The 18,774-nt window shown below is 39.4% G+C and overlaps 1 protein-coding gene across 1 annotated transcript; it reads left to right on the top strand.

Annotated features, from left to right (window-relative positions):
• Window positions 1–1,282: 1,282 nt before the first annotated feature.
• LOC149110039 (uncharacterized) lies at window positions 1,283–18,293 on the top strand. The gene is made up of 2 exons (XM_089292652.1): window positions 1,283–1,395; window positions 17,278–18,293. Exons 1-2 carry the CDS (start codon window positions 1,385–1,387, stop codon window positions 18,152–18,154), a joined length of 888 nt encoding a protein of 295 aa, XP_089148778.1. The 5' UTR covers window positions 1,283–1,384; the 3' UTR covers window positions 18,155–18,293.
• The last annotated feature ends 481 nt before the right edge of the window (window positions 18,294–18,774 follow it).

Raw genomic sequence — 18,774 nt, 5'->3', positions numbered from 1 at the left:
CTTGCAGGCTTCTGGAAAGTTAGCCTCCTGCTTACACGCTGTTTAGACCCGTCATGCAATCTTCCTCTTCAACTGGGGAGAGCAAGATTGCGTGACGGGCCCAAAGAGCGTCTGCGTATAAGGCTACTAGAAAGTCAGCGTTGTGAGAGCACAAGCGTTAAAGACGTAAAAGGCGTGATAACTGACTCGGGAAGGGGGCGGGGTAAGCTTTCGTTGCCATGATCGAGGATGTAATGAATGGTGATGTAGGTCGTTTTGGGTATCGGTGGCTTTGTAGTGAGTGCACAGTACGAGCGGCAGTCCAAACCGAGCTTTCTTTCCAAAACGACACGATAACAGTCTTTTTCTTCGCAGCCAAGAAACCTAAAGATAATGCTTGTTATGCTTAATTGGAGCTTTCTGGGATTAATTTGACGAGGAACAACATATTTTGTTCAGAAGAACAAAACTGTTATCCTACTATACCTGGCAACACTCGACGAACTCAGAGCGAGATGCAGAACGTCGGTGAACCATTTTTGTCGCTAAAACACAACATATTTTATACCTTTTACTTTTTGCAATGAATTTGCAGGAGATATGGTGTCCTGTTAATTTTTGGCCTAAATATCTCGTATTCCGTTAATTCCAGTTTCAAAACTTAATTATTTTCCTACTCGATATCCCAGAATATCTGTTCTTAATGTGTCATATACCATGTGGCATTAATTTCCCCCCAAATATCCCGTATTCGGTTCATTTTTTTTTACCTAAATATCCCGAATCCGGCAAAACCTTGACAGAGCCTCTCGCATTAAAATTAGGAATTGAATGTGAAACATTTTTTTTACTTCCACTTGGGATGGCCTATAGATGAAGTAATTCTTTCTGTATAAGGTGCAGCCATGGTTACGAAGCCCGGTAAACATCAAAGGAGCAAAGAAAGATGCCAAGATTTATGATTGCGTTCATACACTATGTATATGAATTACGTAAACAGCGCGTCTCCATTGGTTGGTTCCTCAGTACGGAGTAAACAACTATTGTGTTTTGTGCGCGGTCAAGGCCAAAAAAGCGAACGAAAACGTACAACAAGTAAGTTTGTCAGGTTTCAGAACTACTCCCCTCTATTAATTATGGTACAACTCAGACTGTTTTCTTTGTGTGTCAAAAGAGGCGGACTCGTCAATCAAATGCCCACTTCCACCTTATTTATAAGCAATTTCCAAGTATAATACCTATGACATCAAGGTCAACAACGCTGCTATCTGAATGAATAAATTAATTCGCCGCTTGTTTCGAGAGAGTTCATTTGCCGGCATTTTACATTGGCCGGTACGAGTGCGATACACCTCTCTCTGAATATCGGCTTGCGGCAGCACCACAGTGCTATATTCGACAGTCAATGGCAGTCAGGTAAGTCAGTTGAGATGTTCTTAAGCTTGCAGTGGCTTTTTGAGATCACTATCCTACCGGCATGGTTGAGTTCTTTACACACAGCGTTAAGTCTCCACGCATGAGGCTGTCCAGTCATATCAACTACTCTTTAAACACGTTAAATACGGTCGATAGAAATTGTACTGTTGACTTAAGTGCTTCTTACACTATCAAAAATGCAATTTTGATTTTCAGTTGATAGCCACGAGTGACCTCTTTGTGGCGTTTGGAACGTCCATGCAGATATGGCTCATATCTCTCAGATATACGATCTATATATGGTCAGTCATATATAGCTCGCTCGCTGGTCTTATTTTCCAATTGAAGAGTTACCGAACCACCATAATATATATACGCTAGGCCGTACAGTTGCACTTAGCTACATTTTCATTTTTATTAACGCAAAGAAGCGAAAATTTCATTGAAAATTTCAGAGAAACGAGCCAAAAGAAGCGTTCTCGCTCAAACAAGACCACATGAGACCATTGTGGCGTGTTTTTAATCGGCCAATAGGATCCTTTGTTTTTTCTTCACCGTGCATTATGGGAAGTACTTTAGCAGAGTAATATAAGGCCAACATAATACACATAATATAATATTTTATTTAAAGACTGAAGTATGAACTTTTTACAGTTATAGTGCTTCAAAGAATAAATAATTTCCCACCTAAAAATAACTTTTTTATCGTATACTAAGAAGCAAAAGATACAAGGAATAATATCCAGTTGAAATGGCAGAAGACAATCTTCGCAGCAATTTTCAAATACTATATCCGAGACGCAGCCTTCAATCCCCATGGTAGGTGAAGTTGTTTTACGAGTTATACCGAGAAACTCGAGTAATACTCTTTAACACGTTAAACACAGTCGGTATAAATTGTTCTGACTGACCGAAGTGCGGCAGAATTGAGGAAAATCGTCGATCAAGTACGACAGCAAGTTATTGAGGTCAAAATTTCAGTGGCTTTTTTGCCGGAAATTCTTCTAGAAGAACTTGCCTAAAGGCATCAGTTTTATCACATAGATAAATGATAATTTACGTTATTATAATCAATTTTTTTTTCTTTCGTAGCAATTATTAAAGCTCAAGCCAGCTTTGTAAACAATAAGGTTACGTTGTCATCTAAGCTTCGTGGCAAGACTTCATCTCCATGTTTCTTCACTGTCACGCAATGAAAAAATAAATCGAAAATCATCCAGTGGAAAAAGCTAAGAAATTTTGATGTTCAGAGAAGATAGCTAAATAAGATACTTTTCCAAGGCTTAGGCCTCTGCGTTTCCCGCGGTAAACTTCAGAAAACGCCATGTTGGTGTACATCCGTGGACACCAATATGACGGCCGGAAAATAGCGTAAACATCTGGAACTTACTTTGGCTATCTAGGCGACTGATTATTAGTACTTAACAAACAAGCATTTACATAAGCTTTTTTTCCTAATGCTCTAACTTTTAAAAAGGCTTAAAATCATGAGATAAGTATATTTTTCAACAAACTCGATCGTAGCCTTGTGTCACGCAACCTCAGTCCATAGCCCTGAAATTCAAAATGCACTGGTTTCCAAACGAAGCACGCTATTGAGCTGTAAAATTGTAAACAAATATGAATATATCGCCTCTTATGCCTGATGAGGATAAAAACTTTGGTGGCTCTCTAGTTTTGGATTTTAGACAGTGATGGCGTGACGTGGAAACGATCTATAGTGAGCGTCATGGAATTCTCAAATGGAACTACCTACATTCGTCTTTGCAGATTTTTCGCATCAAGCCTAGCTCAAATTTAGTTTTTTATCTCGATTTTTTCATCTTGTCAAGTTCTGTTGTAAATTCTGTTTGTTGTTGAAACCATTCTGTTCAATTAACGAGAGAAATTACTGCACTAGTTTTGTTTGTTTCTTTAATTTACTTGTGTCGACATCGGCAACATTTCTACCGGAATTTAAAATGGTTTCCTATGACAAAGTGTTGCATCTTTAGTGCTTTTCAGTATTGTATTCTCTTTGTCATGACATTTATTTTAGTTAAATTGTATTTAATTTTAAAGTGCCCTAACCCCCCCAAATTTTTTTCGCTAATATAAATTTCCTTTTTCTCCTGATCGCCACTGCGAAAAAATTATTGTTTTAGCTATTTTCGTTAATTCTCTATGGATTTTTGAAGTTTGTAAATTTGCCCTTGTCCATGTTCACGACCGAGGAATAGCGGAGAATGGGACGAGTTGGCTTTTGACGTCACTTCGGGAATAACAATATTTTGTTTCTAAGAAGAATGTATGCGCACATACGATAGTGTGTGTCAAAATCGTTGCAGAATGCAAAGAAGATATGTTGTTGGAGGCTGTCGCAATACAGGATGCGTAGAATAGAGTATTCCTCTTCATTCAATACCTCTATGTCGATGAAACTCTACCAGAAACGAGAAAAAGACCAAAGAAGTGGGCTGCTCTGTGCGAAGCTAAAGGCGAGGAGCCATTGAGGATTTCTTCGATCTCGGGTTCGCCGCTACTGTAAAAAGTAGAGATTTTCATGGCCTGTATATTCTTCTCTACCTCTAGTGCAAAGCTTGAAATTGTCAAGGTACTGCATAAGATATGAATTTGGGATAAGCTGGAAGCCATCTGACTATTTCGAGCGCAAACGATCCTCCGACGCGAGTCCCAGACGAAACTATATATAGGTGACGAAATTACACTCTAAATTAAACGCATCGCGTTTCGAAATAGAGACTTGTCGAATAGTAAACTAAACCTACGTTCTACAACGACGCGAAGAAGATTGTCGACGCTTCGAACTGGTGAACTAGCTATGTATTTGTGGATTTTGATGAAAACACACGCACGCCGGATCGCCGGAGGTCGCCTGTCATGTAATCTGGCCGTGTTTCTCAATGGCCATTCCGAATACAAACTTGTTTTGTTCTTTGAGTTTCGTCTTTGAGGAACGAAATACATCTAAATTACAAACTTAGAATGGATCAAGCATTTATAAATATATGAGGAAAGTGAAACAAACGATTAAAATTCGACCTTATTGCTACCGACGGAGATTGTTGTGCTGAAAGAAGAATGCGCTTGTCCACCGAAACGCAAACAATTAAGTCGAGGACTCCCAGGTTATTAGCGTGCGTAAAATGGACATTTCATTCAAAATAACAGTGAAGTAGAAATGTATTCATTTAACTGAAAGTATACTGAACCTCTTTTCAAGATCTTGTCAAAGGATTTTCCATGATTTCACTAGTACGGAAAATGCAAATTTGCGTAGCTTCTGTTCGTACACAGTACAGTGGAACCTCGATTTAACGAACCTCTATTTAACGAAGTCCCCGATATAACGAACGATATTCTATATCCCGGCCAAAGTTACAGTAAAATGTATGGAATAGAACCTCGATATAACGACCCTCGATATAACGAACATAATCCGGAAGCCCAAACGCAAAATCTACCTCGATATAACGAATTACAATGTCAACACGCGACAGAAGATAAACGCTGAACAGATCAACAGTCAACAAATCCGTGTAATCCTTATGGTAAAGAGACAGCAATCTTTCAGTCAACGGCTTATTATATGTCATAGACATTGGCACTATAGTATTTCGACATCAATGAATGAGTTGCCAGTAATCGGATACCCGTGTTTACGCAAAGAACTCTGGGATCGTCAGGGGGCAAACATTGGAAGTCGCTAGAAGGAAATGTATGGCGAAAAAGTTGTTTCGACGCCCAAAAACATGGTTTTGGGGAGAGATCAACGTTTTTTTGCCGTTGTTTTATCGCGAATGGATTTTGGCAATGTTGATACATCGAAAATGGAAGTTTTTGTTTGAATAACCGTGAAATAAGTGATAAAATGTACCGATAAACTCCCTTTTGCTTGCGTGAGGTTTATTGTGAAATACATTGAAGAGAATATTGAAAATTTCAATACACACCTGATCTCGAGAGGCTACCCGGAGCAAATGGTAGAAAAGACCCTCCGAGAAGTTAAATATAATGACAGAAAAGAAGCTCTAAAACAGAAATCGAAAATTGCAGGAGGAACTACTACCCTTTGTGTCGGGCAATTTCACTCAACTGTCAATACCAAACTTTGGAAAGCATAATCACGCACAGATGGCACTTTTAAATACAAATGCTCAGAGATATATTCAAGGAGCCACCCTTGATCTGTTATAGAAAAGGAAAATCACTGAAATACGTGCTTGTAAAAGCAAAACAAAGGCTTTGAGCAACACAGTAGCCACACAGCATGAGTCGCGCGGACTCATTTGTCATTAAATCAACCCCAGACAGTACAGTGATCGCCACCGGGCTTATTTCCAGTGTTATTTGTATGATTGAGCTCTCAAATAAGCCAAAAGTAGCCTGTCCACGACTTAAAAGGCTTTACTGGGTTATTTCCTCTCGATTTATATCTAATTAACTTTGTAATATTTTCAGACCATTACGCGATGTAAGTTTCACAATAAACCTCACGCAAGCAACGGAGTTTATCGGTAGATTTTGTCACATATTTCACGGTTATTCAAACAAAAACTTACATATTCCACATATCAACATTGTCCAAATCCATTCGCGATAAAAACGACGGCGAAAAAGCGTTGATCTCTCTCAAAAGTCGTTTTCTTGTACCTCGAAACAACTTTTCGCCATACATTTCCTTCTAGCGACTAGCAATGTTTGCCCCCTGACGATCCCAGAGTTCTTCGCGCAAACACGGGTATCCGATTACTGGCAACTCATTCATTAACTTCTGCTCTATCTCGTTTGAAATCCGGAAATGTTGGGTAGTGCAACCTAACAACACTAAACCCGTTTCCTTGTTTACATAGACAATTTTCTGTATAACCTCTATGTTGCAACATTTTTAAATCGCTACTCTGAAAGTGTCGTTTTTTTGTAAACAAAAGCTGCGCGCCTGCTCAAAAGTGAAAATAATTGATACTGAAAGCCACCATGCTTAATGAATTGCATCTCAAAACGCGGCACTTCTGGATGACGAAAATTGCTTTGAATTGCGTGACAGAAGTCACCTGTGTTACAAATCAATCATTAACTATGACCTCGATATAACGAACATTTTGATCGTTTCCCCTCAAATTCGTTATATCGAGGTTTTCGATATAACGAACCCTCGATTTAACGAACAAATTTGGCCGGTCCCCAGCGACTTCGTTAAATCGAGGTTCCACTGTAATTGAATATGCATATACTACGGTCGGTCGACAATAACGAAGCGAAAAGTTATCTCACCTTCGAATATTGTTTGCCAACATCTCTGCCTATCTCTTATGTTAAAACTATTTTCAATCATTGATCTGGAGAAGTAGGCAGGAGTGGAGTGCGACTGCATCGCATTTTAACTTGTATTTCGGGGGAAATTAATATTTGAATGTAAAAGTGTTTTGTCACTCCGAAATTTGCACGTTCCGTAAAGTCAAATTACCAACTCTTCGTGTTCATTGACATCCTTATAACTCTTTAAGAGCTGTAAGCTAACTCTTCAGTCATTGTTTGTACCTATATAACCCAAATGGATCGGCAAATTGTCGATCCCGGCCTAAATAAAATATAACAAGAAGATCTGTTAGATCTTATAACCGCGCTTTTAAAATTTAACTGTTTGCTTAGCACTACCGTCGGAACGCAGTACACATTCCAAAGCAGTCATTGATGATTCTTTTCTTTCTGTAGACATCACATCACTTGATCAACACAAACTGTATTATTGCACCATCAGTGGTAGCCATTGACAAATCTCCGATGACGTAATGGCCTTAATCTTTGTAGAACTTTCTTCGGGATATGTATGGGCATGAACGATATAAATGACACGATAATAACACTATTAACAACAGCTTTCTTTCTTAAAAGTCATGATTAAATTTAATTGGTGTTTTCCACGAGTAAAGGGCTAGCAAAGTAGTCACACAAGTCATATAATTTAATAATAAAACTCTATCCCGACCGATGTATCGATTTTGGTCACTCCAGTGACCACAGATTGAAAACGTGACAGAAAATTGGCGTTACTTTCGATTCTCACCAAATTTGGACAGTGGGATGATCTCATCGTTAGCCAATTACAGGCCATTTTACAGCTCTTTTCGTCATATCCCCCCCACGGGAGAATTTTGTCAAGTTAGCTAATTTAGTATGCAAGCCACCGTAATGGCGGTCACCGTCGACGAAATGTTTATTTGCTCAAAATTGGGGCAAAATCTTTCGGAGATGGAAGTCAGGACATTTGTAAGGAAAGAGAAAGTAATTTGAGGCCGGTTGCTGGCTTCTAAGGCTGAATTTATCCAGAAGTAAGCTGTATTTTCGTTTTCGTGCCGAAAGCCATGCGATGAAATGTTATCGGCTTGTTCTGCTGTCTTGTTCTGTTCTTCTCTTGGTGTTTCTTGTAGCCCGCCGAGGCCAGTCTTTCGTCTAAATCAGTTGAAAAAAGTTCGAAAAAGATGTTCCCATTCAAGTTTAAGCTCTCAGGCGATAATTCTGGAGATTTTTGGCCGAAACGTTCGGCTTTGTTATGTTTATGTTTTTCGGTTGCTATGGGCGACCGTTGCTTCCTTTGTTAGGTCAAGTCTGGGGAGTGAGGTCACAAAAAAATTCTAATCAATTCTGGTTTTGTTCGATTTCGCTGAAATTTTAACACGATAAGGCTGGATTGTTAAGGAATAGATTTACCGCCTGCCGATGTGTGGTAGCTATTAACGCTGAATTGTTATATCGCTTCGAAGTCAGGGTTTTGAAGAGATTTTTTTGCAACATGTGGGTTCGGCGTGATTTTGTAATCGGAGGTTTTTGTTGACCCCGAAGGAAAAAATATCCGGAAAAGGTCATTTCATCGACGATTCAAAGGAATATAAATATGTATATGTTCCGAACTAAATTTCTGCTGAAAAAATATAATTTTTGACGAACGCTGGGTTTTTAATTTTTTCCCGCGAAAGTCAGTATCGGAGATGAGATTTATTAATGTTTCAACAGCTTTTGGCGAGTAAACATCACAGGTTGCGTGACTAAAAATTTGGCCGAGTGGAAGCGTGGGTCTGGTCGCAGACAAAACTGCGAAAAACAAGAAGATCTGTTAGATCTTATAACCGCGCTTTTAAAATTTAACTGTTTTCTTAGCACTACAGTCGCAACGCAGTGTACATTCCAAAAGCAATCCTTGATGATTCATTGATTACTGTAGACACCACATTACTTGATCAACACAAACTGTATTATTGCACCATCAGTCGTAACCGGTGTGAAATCTCCGATGACGTAATAGTCTTAATCTGGAACTTTCTTCGGGATACGTATGGGCATGAAGATACGAACACTATTAACAACAGCTTTCTTTCTTAAAAATCACGATTAAATTAAATTGTTTTTTCCCTTGAGTAAAGGGCTAGCAAAGAAGTCACACAAGTCACATAATTCAAGAATTGCGTTATCCACGGCTTTCATTAGTACGGTGGTTATTTCCCTACCAATGACGTAATCCTTGCACGTTCTGACAAGTTCGTTGCTTGGCTTGCAAATATTTAATTTTCCTTCCGATCTATGAACTGGCTGCGATGAAACCGTCAAAGGATTTACTTCATTTGCGTAAAACCACAAGAAATACTCACAAAATTACAAATAAATTAATGACCGTCGCTTCTGCCGAAATAAACTTGCAAAGTAAACACGATCGTATTTGTCACATAGCGAAAGTGAAAGCTGCAACGTCAGGCTGACGTAATACCTTTTTTTAGCGTATTTATTATTCCCTTTAAATCCAACGCTTTGATAAAACGAAAAGAAAATATATTTTACCCACAAAAAAGAAAACAATATCCGTAAAATTGTCCGTGTATTTATGTTTTAACAGCTTCTGGCGGAAAAACATCACACATTGCGTGACTCAAAGTTTGGCCGAGCGGAGGTCTGCGTCTGGTCACCGACAAAAAAAAAATAAACAAGAAGATCTGTTAGATCTTATAACCGCGCTTTTAAAATTTAACTGTTCGCTTAGCACTACCGTCGGAACGCAGTGCACATTCCAAAGCAGTCATTGATGATTCTTTTCTTACTGTAGACATCACATCACTTGATCAACACAAACTGTATTATTGCACCATCAGTGGTAGCCGTTGACAAATCTCCGATGACTTAATGGTCTCAATCTAGAACTTTCTTCGGGATATGTATGGGCATGAACGATATCAACGACACAATAATAACACTATTAACAACAGCTTTCTTTCTTAAAAGTCATGATTAAATTTAATTGGTGTTTTCCACGAGTAAAGGGCTAGCAAAGTAGTCACACAAGTCATAAAAAAACCCTATCCCGACCGATGTATCGATTTTGGTCACTCCAGTGACCACAGATTGAAAACGTGACAGAAAATTGGCGTTACTTTTGATTCTCACCAAATTTGTCGTATCCCCCCCCCCTCGGGAGAATTTTGTTAAGTTCGCTAATTTAGTATGCAAGCCACCGTAATGGCGGTCGCCGCCGGCGAAATGTTTATTTGCTCAAAATTGGGGCAAAATCTTTCGGAGATGGAAATCAGGACATTTGTAAGGATACAGAAAGTAATTTGGGACCGGTTGCTGGCTTCTAAGGCTGAATTTATCCAGAAGTAAGCTGTATTTTCGTTTTCGTGTCGAAAGCCACGCGATGAAATATTATCGTCTTGTTCTGCTGTCTTGTTCTGTTTTTTCTCTTTGTCGTTTTTGTAGCCCGCCGAGGCCAGTCTTTCGTCTAAATCAGTTGAAAAAGGTTCGAAAAAGATGTTCCCATTCAAGTTTAAACTCTCAGGCGATAATTGTGGAGTTTTTTGGCCGAAACGTCGGCTTTGTTATGTTGGTGCTTTTCGGTTGCTATGGGCGACCGTTGCTTCCTTTGTTAGGAGAAGTCTGGGAAGTGAGGTCACAAAAAAATTCTAATTAATTCTGGTTTTGTTCGATTTCGCTGAAATTTTAACACGATAAAGCTGGATTGTTAAGGAATAGATTTACCGCCTGCCGATGTGTGGTAGCTATTAACGCTGAAGTGTTATATCGCTTCGAAGTCAGGGTTTTGAAGAGATTTTTTTGCAACATGTGGGTTCGGCGTGATTTTGTAATCTGAGGTTTCGGTTGACCCCGAAGGAAAAAATATCCGGAAAAGGTCATTTCATCGACGATTCAAACAAATATAAATATGTATATGTTCCGAGCTAAATTTCTGGTGAAAAAATATAATTTTTGACGAGCGCTGGGTTTTTAATTTATTCCCGCGAAAGATGAGATTTATTGTTTCAACAGCTTTTGGCGAGTAAACATCACAGGTTGCGTGACTCCAAATTTGGCCGAGTGGAAGCTTGGGTCTGCTCGCACCGAAGTCGAAAAAAAACAAGAAGATCTGTTAGATCTTATAACCGCGCTTTTAAAATTTAACTGTTCGCTTAGCACTACCGTCGGAACGCAGTGCACATTCCAAAGCAGTCATTGATGATTCTTTTCTTACTGTAGACATCACATCACTTGATCAACACAAACTGTATTATTGCACCATCAGTGGTAGCCGTTGACAAATCTCCGATGACTTAATGGTCTCAATCTAGAACTTTCTTCGGGATATGTATGGGCATGAACGATATCAACGACACAATAATAACACTATTAACAACAGCTTTCTTTCTTAAAAGTCATGATTAAATTTAATTGGTGTTTTCCACGAGTAAAGGGCTAGCAAAGTAGTCACACAAGTCATAAAAAAACCCTATCCCGACCGATGTATCGATTTTGGTCACTCCAGTGACCACAGATTGAAAACGTGACAGAAAATTGGCGTTACTTTTGATTCTCACCAAATTTGTCGTATCCCCCCCCTCGGGAGAATTTTGTTAAGTTAGCTAATTTAGTATGCAAGCCATCGTAATGGCGGTCGCCGCCGGCGAAATGTTTATTTGCTCAAAATTGGGGCAAAATCTTTCGGAGATGGAAATCAGGACATTTGTAAGGATACAGAAAGTAATTTGGGACCGGTTGCTGGCTTCTAAGGCTGAATTTATCCAGAAGTAAGCTGTATTTTCGTTTTCGTGTCGAAAGCCACGCGATGAAATATTATCGTCTTGTTCTGCTGTCTTGTTCTGTTTTTTCTCTTTGTCGTTTTTGTAGCCCGCCGAGGCCAGTCTTTCGTCTAAATCAGTTGAAAAAGGTTCGAAAAAGATGTTCCCATTCACGTTTAAACTCTCAGGCGATAATTGTGGAGTTTTTTGGCCGAAACGTCGGCTTTGTTATGTTGGTGTTTTTCGGTTGCTATGGGCGACCGTTGCTTCCTTTGTTAGGAGAAGTCTGGGAAGTGAGGTCACAAAAAAATTCTAATTAATTCTGGTTTTGTTCGATTTCGCTGAAATTTTAACACGATAAAGCTGGATTGTTAAGGAATAGATTTACCGCCTGCCGATGTGTGGTAGCTATTAACGCTGAAGTGTTATATCGCTTCGAAGTCAGGGTTTTGAAGAGATTTTTTTGCAACATGTGGGTTCGGCGTGATTTTGTAATCTGAGGTTTCGGTTGACCCCGAAGGAAAAAATATCCGGAAAAGGTCATTTCATCGACGATTCAAACAAATATAAATATGTATATGTTCCGAGCTAAATTTCTGGTGAAAAAATATAATTTTTGACGAGCGCTGGGTTTTTAATTTATTCCCGCGAAAGATGAGATTTATTGTTTCAACAGCTTTTGGCGAGTAAACATCACAGGTTGCGTGACTCCAAATTTGGCCGAGTGGAAGCTTGGGTCTGCTCGCACCGAAGTCGAAAAAAAACAAGAAGATCTGTTAGATCTTATAACCGCGCTTTTAAAATTTAACTGTTCGCTTAGCACTACCGTCGGAACGCAGTGCACATTCCAAAGCAGTCATTGATGATTCTTTTCTTACTGTAGACATCACATCACTTGATCAACACAAACTGTATTATTGCACCATCAGTGGTAGCCGTTGACAAATCTCCGATGACTTAATGGTCTCAATCTAGAACTTTCTTCGGGATATGTATGGGCATGAACGATATCAACGACACAATAATAACACTATTAACAACAGCTTTCTTTCTTAAAAGTCATGATTAAATTTAATTGGTATTTTCCACGAGTAAAGGGCTAGCAAAGTAGTCACACAAGTCATAAAAAAACCCTATCCCGACCGATGTATCGATTTTGGTCACTCCAGTGACCACAGATTGAAAACGTGACAGAAAATTGGCGTTACTTTTGATTCTCACCAAATTTGTCGTATCCCCCCCCTCGGGAGAATTTTGTTAAGTTAGCTAATTTAGTATGCAAGCCACCGTAATGGCGGTCGCCGCCGGCGAAATGTTTATTTGCTCAAAATTGGGGCAAAATCTTTCGGAGATGGAAATCAGGACATTTGTAAGGATACAGAAAGTAATTTGGAACCGGTTGCTGGCTTCTAAGGCTGAATTTATCCAGAAGTAAGCTGTATTTTCGTTTTCGTGTCGAAAGCCACGCGATGAAATATTATCGGCTTGTTCTGCTGTCTTGTTCTGTTTTTTCTCTTTGTCGTTTTTGTAGCCCGCCGAGGCCAGTCTTTCGTCTAAATCAGTTGAAAAAGGTTCGAAAAAGATGTTCCCATTCAAGTTTAAACTCTCAGGCGATAATTGTGGAGTTTTTTGGCCGAAACGTCGGCTTTGTTATGTTGGTGTTTTTCGGTTGCTATGGGCGACCGTTGCTTCCTTTGTTAGGAGAAGTCTGGGAAGTGAGGTCACAAAAAAATTCTAATTAATTCTGGTTTTGTTCGATTTCGCTGAAATTTTAACACGATAAAGCTGGATTGTTAAGGAATAGATTTACCGCCTGCCGATGTGTGGTAGCTATTAACGCTGAAGTGTTATATCGCTTCGAAGTCAGGGTTTTGAAGAGATTTTTTTGCAACATGTGGGTTCGGCGTGATTTTGTAATCTGAGGTTTCGGTTGACCCCGAAGGAAAAAATATCCGGAAAAGGTCATTTCATCGACGATTCAAACAAATATAAATATGTATATGTTCCGAGCTAAATTTCTGGTGAAAAAATATAATTTTTGACGAGCGCTGGGTTTTTAATTTATTCCCGCGAAAGATGAGATTTATTGTTTCAACAGCTTTTGGCGAGTAAACATCACAGGTTGCGTGACTCCAAATTTAGCCGAGTGGAAGCTTGGGTCTGCTCGCACCGAAGTCGAAAAAAAACAAGAAGATCTGTTAGATCTTATAACCGCGCTTTTAAAATTTAACTGTTCGCTTAGCACTACCGTCGGAACGCAGTGCACATTCCAAAGCAGTCATTGATGATTCTTTTCTTACTGTAGACATCACATCACTTGATCAACACAAACTGTATTATTGCACCATCAGTGGTAGCCGTTGACAAATCTCCGATGACTTAATGGTCTTAATCTAGAACTTTCTTCGGGATATGTATGGGCATGAACGATATCAACGACACAATAATAACACTATTAACAACAGCTTTCTTTCTTAAAAGTCATGATTAAATTTAATTGGTATTTTCCACGAGTAAAGGGCTAGCAAAGTAGTCACACAAGTCATAAAAAAACCCTATCCCGACCGATGTATCGATTTTGGTCACTCCAGTGACCACAGATTGAAAACGTGACAGAAAATTGGCGTTACTTTTGATTCTCACCAAATTTGTCGTATCCCCCCCCTCGGGAGAATTTTGTTAAGTTAGCTAATTTAGTATGCAAGCCACCGTAATGGCGGTCGCCGCCGGCGAAATGTTTATTTGCTCAAAATTGGGGCAAAATCTTTCGGAGATGGAAATCAGGACATTTGTAAGGATACAGAAAGTAATTTGGGACCGGTTGCTGGCTTCTAAGGCTGAATTTATCCAGAAGTAAGCTGTATTTTCGTTTTCGTGTCGAAAGCCACGCGATGAAATATTATCGGCTTGTTCTGCTGTCTTGTTCTGTTTTTTCTCTTTGTCGTTTTTGTAGCCCGCCGAGGCCAGTCTTTCGTCTAAATCAGTTGAAAAAGGTTCGAAAAAGATGTTCCCATTCAAGTTTAAACTCTCAGGCGATAATTGTGGAGTTTTTTGGCCGAAACGTCGGCTTTGTTATGTTGGTGTTTTTCGGTTGCTATGGGCGACCGTTGCTTCCTTTGTTAGGAGAAGTCTGGGAAGTGAGGTCACAAAAAAATTCTAATTAATTCTGGTTTTGTTCGATTTCGCTGAAATTTTAACACGATAAAGCTGGATTGTTAAGGAATAGATTTACCGCCTGCCGATGTGTGGTAGCTATTAACGCTGAAGTGTTATATCGCTTCGAAGTCAGGGTTTTGAAGAGATTTTTTTGCAACATGTGGGTTCGGCGTGATTTTGTAATCTGAGGTTTCGGTTGACCCCGAAGGAAAAAATATCCGGAAAAGGTCATTTCATCGACGATTCAAACAAATATAAATATGTATATGTTCCGAGCTAAATTTCTGGTGAAAAAATATAATTTTTGACGAGCGCTGGGTTTTTAATTTATTCCCGCGAAAGATGAGATTTATTGTTTCAACAGCTTTTGGCGAGTAAACATCACAGGTTGCGTGACTCAAAATTTAGCCGAGTGGAAGCTTGGGTCTGCTCGCACCGAAGTCGAAAAAAAAAAAACCACGGGTAAACCATGAACCGCGCTCGGCCCATGGCCGCGCGGTTAAAAAACCACGGGTAAACCATGAACCGCGCTCGGCCCATGGCCGCGCGGTTAATAAACCACGGGTAAACCTAGAACCGCGCTCGACCCATGGCCGCGCGGTTAATTATACAACGCGACGATCTCGACTGTCGACCGGCACTTCGAAATGGAAAAAAAATATGTACTTCGCAGCCGTCGAAATCGTAGCTAGACTCCGAATTGTAATGCTAGATGATACAGTTCTTTCACTTAAAGTTCTTGTCCAGTTTTGATAAAATATGAATCACAAATAACCCGAAAATGTTTTGACTACCCTCGAAACTCAGTCAAAAGTCTCTTGAGTGCTTTAGCCCGGTTCCCGAAGTGACGTCACTAGTGGCCCGACCCAGATCCCACTTTGCGCGGTCGTCAACATAGAAATTACATGTTTAAACGCCTGTGGAAACGCAGGGATTTTATCAATCGAGATAATTTTTTCGCTGAAGTAATCAGGGAAACTAGTAGATTTTATTAAATGAAAAAATTTTTTGGAGTTAGTGGCACTTTAAAGTTATATCAACGCAGAACTTATAAGCGATAATCAAGATTTAGTTTACTTTCTTTACTATTAATTGGTGGAAGACAAACTTCCAAAGGCAATTGAACACATTACAGGAAATCCGAGGGGTACAGTAAACACCTGCATATCAGAACACACGATTTCGGAGGTCAGGCTGATTGAGTTCTTATTTATCGGGTGCTTAGTGACAAATCAGGTTCAAAATGTTCTTAAAATGTTCCTAAATTTTTATTTAGTAATACTATCCAAAACATGGTGCTAGAGGTATAATTAGCATATTTTAGGAAAATAAAATAAATAATTATTCCGTAATTATATTAACAAATGAACACAGTCAATAGATGTATTGTATGTAGTTATCTGACAGCAAACATTAACTTACATGTTTTGTAATTATGACACTTTTTCCATTTTATAAGAACATGTTACAATTTTCAGGCTGATCTTGTTCTTATAAAAATGGGGCTTTATTGGCCAAATTTCAGTCTGGTGTTCTTAATCCATTTGTTTTTATATGCAGGTGTTCACTGTACTCCCCTATATTGGCTATATAGGTATGTGTGGCCCCAAAGAGTATGGTATTTTAGCCTTTTTTGGTCAGAAATAAGATCGATTTTGACCATTTTGGTCTCAAATAGATAATGGGTTTTGCACTCCAGTCTTGAATTGGTTATAGTGTAATAGAAGAAGCTATCCTACCTAAAAAAAACCTATAAACATTGCTGAACTGGGGAAGTAATTATAAAGCAGGCCTGAAACAGGGCATGGATTCAAGGGTCAGGTCTTAAATAGGGCAGGGAAAATCGACGACCTTTGTCTTCAATAAGTTATAGGTTTTGGGAAGCCTGCCGCACACCCTTACACGATTTTTCTTGAAGTATCCCCTCTGGAAATCAAGAAACAACCCTGAGTATGGTGAACAAGTATACATGTATCTCAACATAACCTTTCCCTCTGCATTTCCGCTAATGAAGAGCCGAGAAAAAAGCAGAAACTGGTGAAAGATTTACACAGCAGTTTTAAACATTTTTAACATTCACGCACATGGTTAGCAATATCCACTATGTTTGAAAGAAATATTAAATTCTTTTGTAACGTGTAATTTTATTCTTGTCGATCGCGCATAAGTAACTAAGCAACCATCAAGCGCATATATATTGCCTTCTGCAAAAGATGATTGACAGAATATTCGTTTCTGAAGAATACTGCAAACATCGTGAAAACCATTTAACAGATCTCATGTCTATCAATCTCTTTTATGATGCCTCATATCAATAAATCTAGAATTTTGATGTTGTCACGTGAAAATGATCATGTTGAGGCGCAGCACAAAATCAAAATAAATAAATAAATAAACAAATCGTTAAAATATTTTTGGTTTCGTTGTCACATGTTCAATATTATGTGTCCTCACGCGAGCTATAAAAAGTGGATTTATCTCACTGATTTCAAGATGGTACGTTTTTTGCACAAAAAGTGTTTCAGACTGGCAGTTTTGATGAAATGCTTGCGACTTCAGGTCGTTACTAACGCTTGAAATATTTCATTGTCATGATCATGCACACAATTAAGCTTAATTAGCTAGCCAGATGTGTATACTGAATATATTTCGTTTTATGTTTTGTCAGATTTAATATTTCAAGTTTAGCTGAAACCTTGGTCAGAAGCAAGGATTCTACACTGATCACGACACGAGTTTTGTTTTCCACCATGAGTTTGATATATACACTGTTGATGGCAGCCCTTGATTTGGCAGGAATCATCTTCAACCTGCAAATGCTACGTAGCTGCTTCAAGGACAAAACAAAGTACACGTTTCTTCAAAAATGCAGAGCATTAGCAATTTGCCAGTGTGCTTGCCAAGTTACCATTCTCGTGGCGGATGCTGTAGAGTCGTGGAAAGGATTGGAAACTCAACCCAGAGAATACTGCAATGTCTTCAGAGCTCTGTCAAGTTCTACGCTGTTTTTCCAGGGCTACAACTTAATAGCGATTTTGATCATTTATTTTGACCAACCCACAGCGCATGGAACCCTCGAGTTATGCTCTAAACTCAAGATTTCAGCAGCGTCGACTCTGGGTTTGATTGGCTCTGCGATCATTTGGTGGAACAGCTATTTTTGCCAAGACTTACATATTTTTCAAATAGCCCCATTGCCGGTTCTGTTTGTTGTAAGCGTAGCGTTTACCCTTCTCCTGTTCGCGTGGGATGCGAAGAATTTCATTCACGAACAAGTCGAGGATGACACGCAGGAAACATGTTCTTTGCTGTGGAAAGTTCTCCAAGAATACCGCACTCCGGTGCTTTTCATCTTCTTATTACTTGTGTGTTTATTAGTAATCTTAAGCTGGTCACTTCGTTCAGCCGAAAACGAGGCTCTGAAGGATGCACTTTATTCAGTCATCACCAGGTTTGTTGTTGGAATCGTTTTACCAGTAACGTTCACTGATTTGATTGAATCGAGCAAGCAAGACGAAAGCGGATTAAAAACTGTAGTCATTTAGAGTGGGACTGAATCCTGAAATGGGAAAACAAAATTCCTCGATCGATTATTTTCCGGGTTAGTTTTTGGGATCGATTTCAGTGAGATGCATGCAGCTCCTTTAATTTGAATAATAAGCACTTAATGACGGGCCCCAAGGGAAACAGCGAGTTTTGTTTCCCCGAGGCTTCGCATTGAGGGTCTCGGGGAAACAAAACTCACCGTTTCCCTTGGGGCCCGTCATTAAGTGTTTTGTTATACCTCCCAAATCAAAAATAGAAAAAAACTGCGAAGAAATCGTTTGCTTGCCGCGGGCCGGCTCACAAGTTTGCCGCGGTTTCAAGGAGCATGTCCTGATCACGTGCGAGTCGAAAGTTCATGTTGTTGTTTCCCGAGGGAGTTAGTGAGTTTTGTTCGCGCTAGGGAGTCAGTGAGTTTTGACTCACGACACGTGACATGTTCTCCTCTAATCGGAAAACGTATTTGAGTTGGGAGGCATAACAATACTATTTGAAAATACCCATTTTGCTAATGCCAGCTCCAGTCCCTTGTGGGGACAAAATTTGATCTATTTAATGAATTAATGAGACCATTTTTGGCCGAGTGATCACTTCTTGTCCCCCGGCAAGGGAATGGAACTGG

Source organism: Orbicella faveolata, unplaced genomic scaffold (genome assembly GCF_042242905.1).
Source record: "Orbicella faveolata isolate gen_17 unplaced genomic scaffold, um_ofav_v1 contig_24, whole genome shotgun sequence".
In the NCBI taxonomy this organism is placed as follows: Eukaryota; Metazoa; Cnidaria; class Anthozoa; order Scleractinia; family Merulinidae; genus Orbicella; species Orbicella faveolata.
The sequence above is the reverse complement of the archived record's forward strand: the minus strand, read 5'-3'. Positions and strand labels throughout refer to the sequence as shown.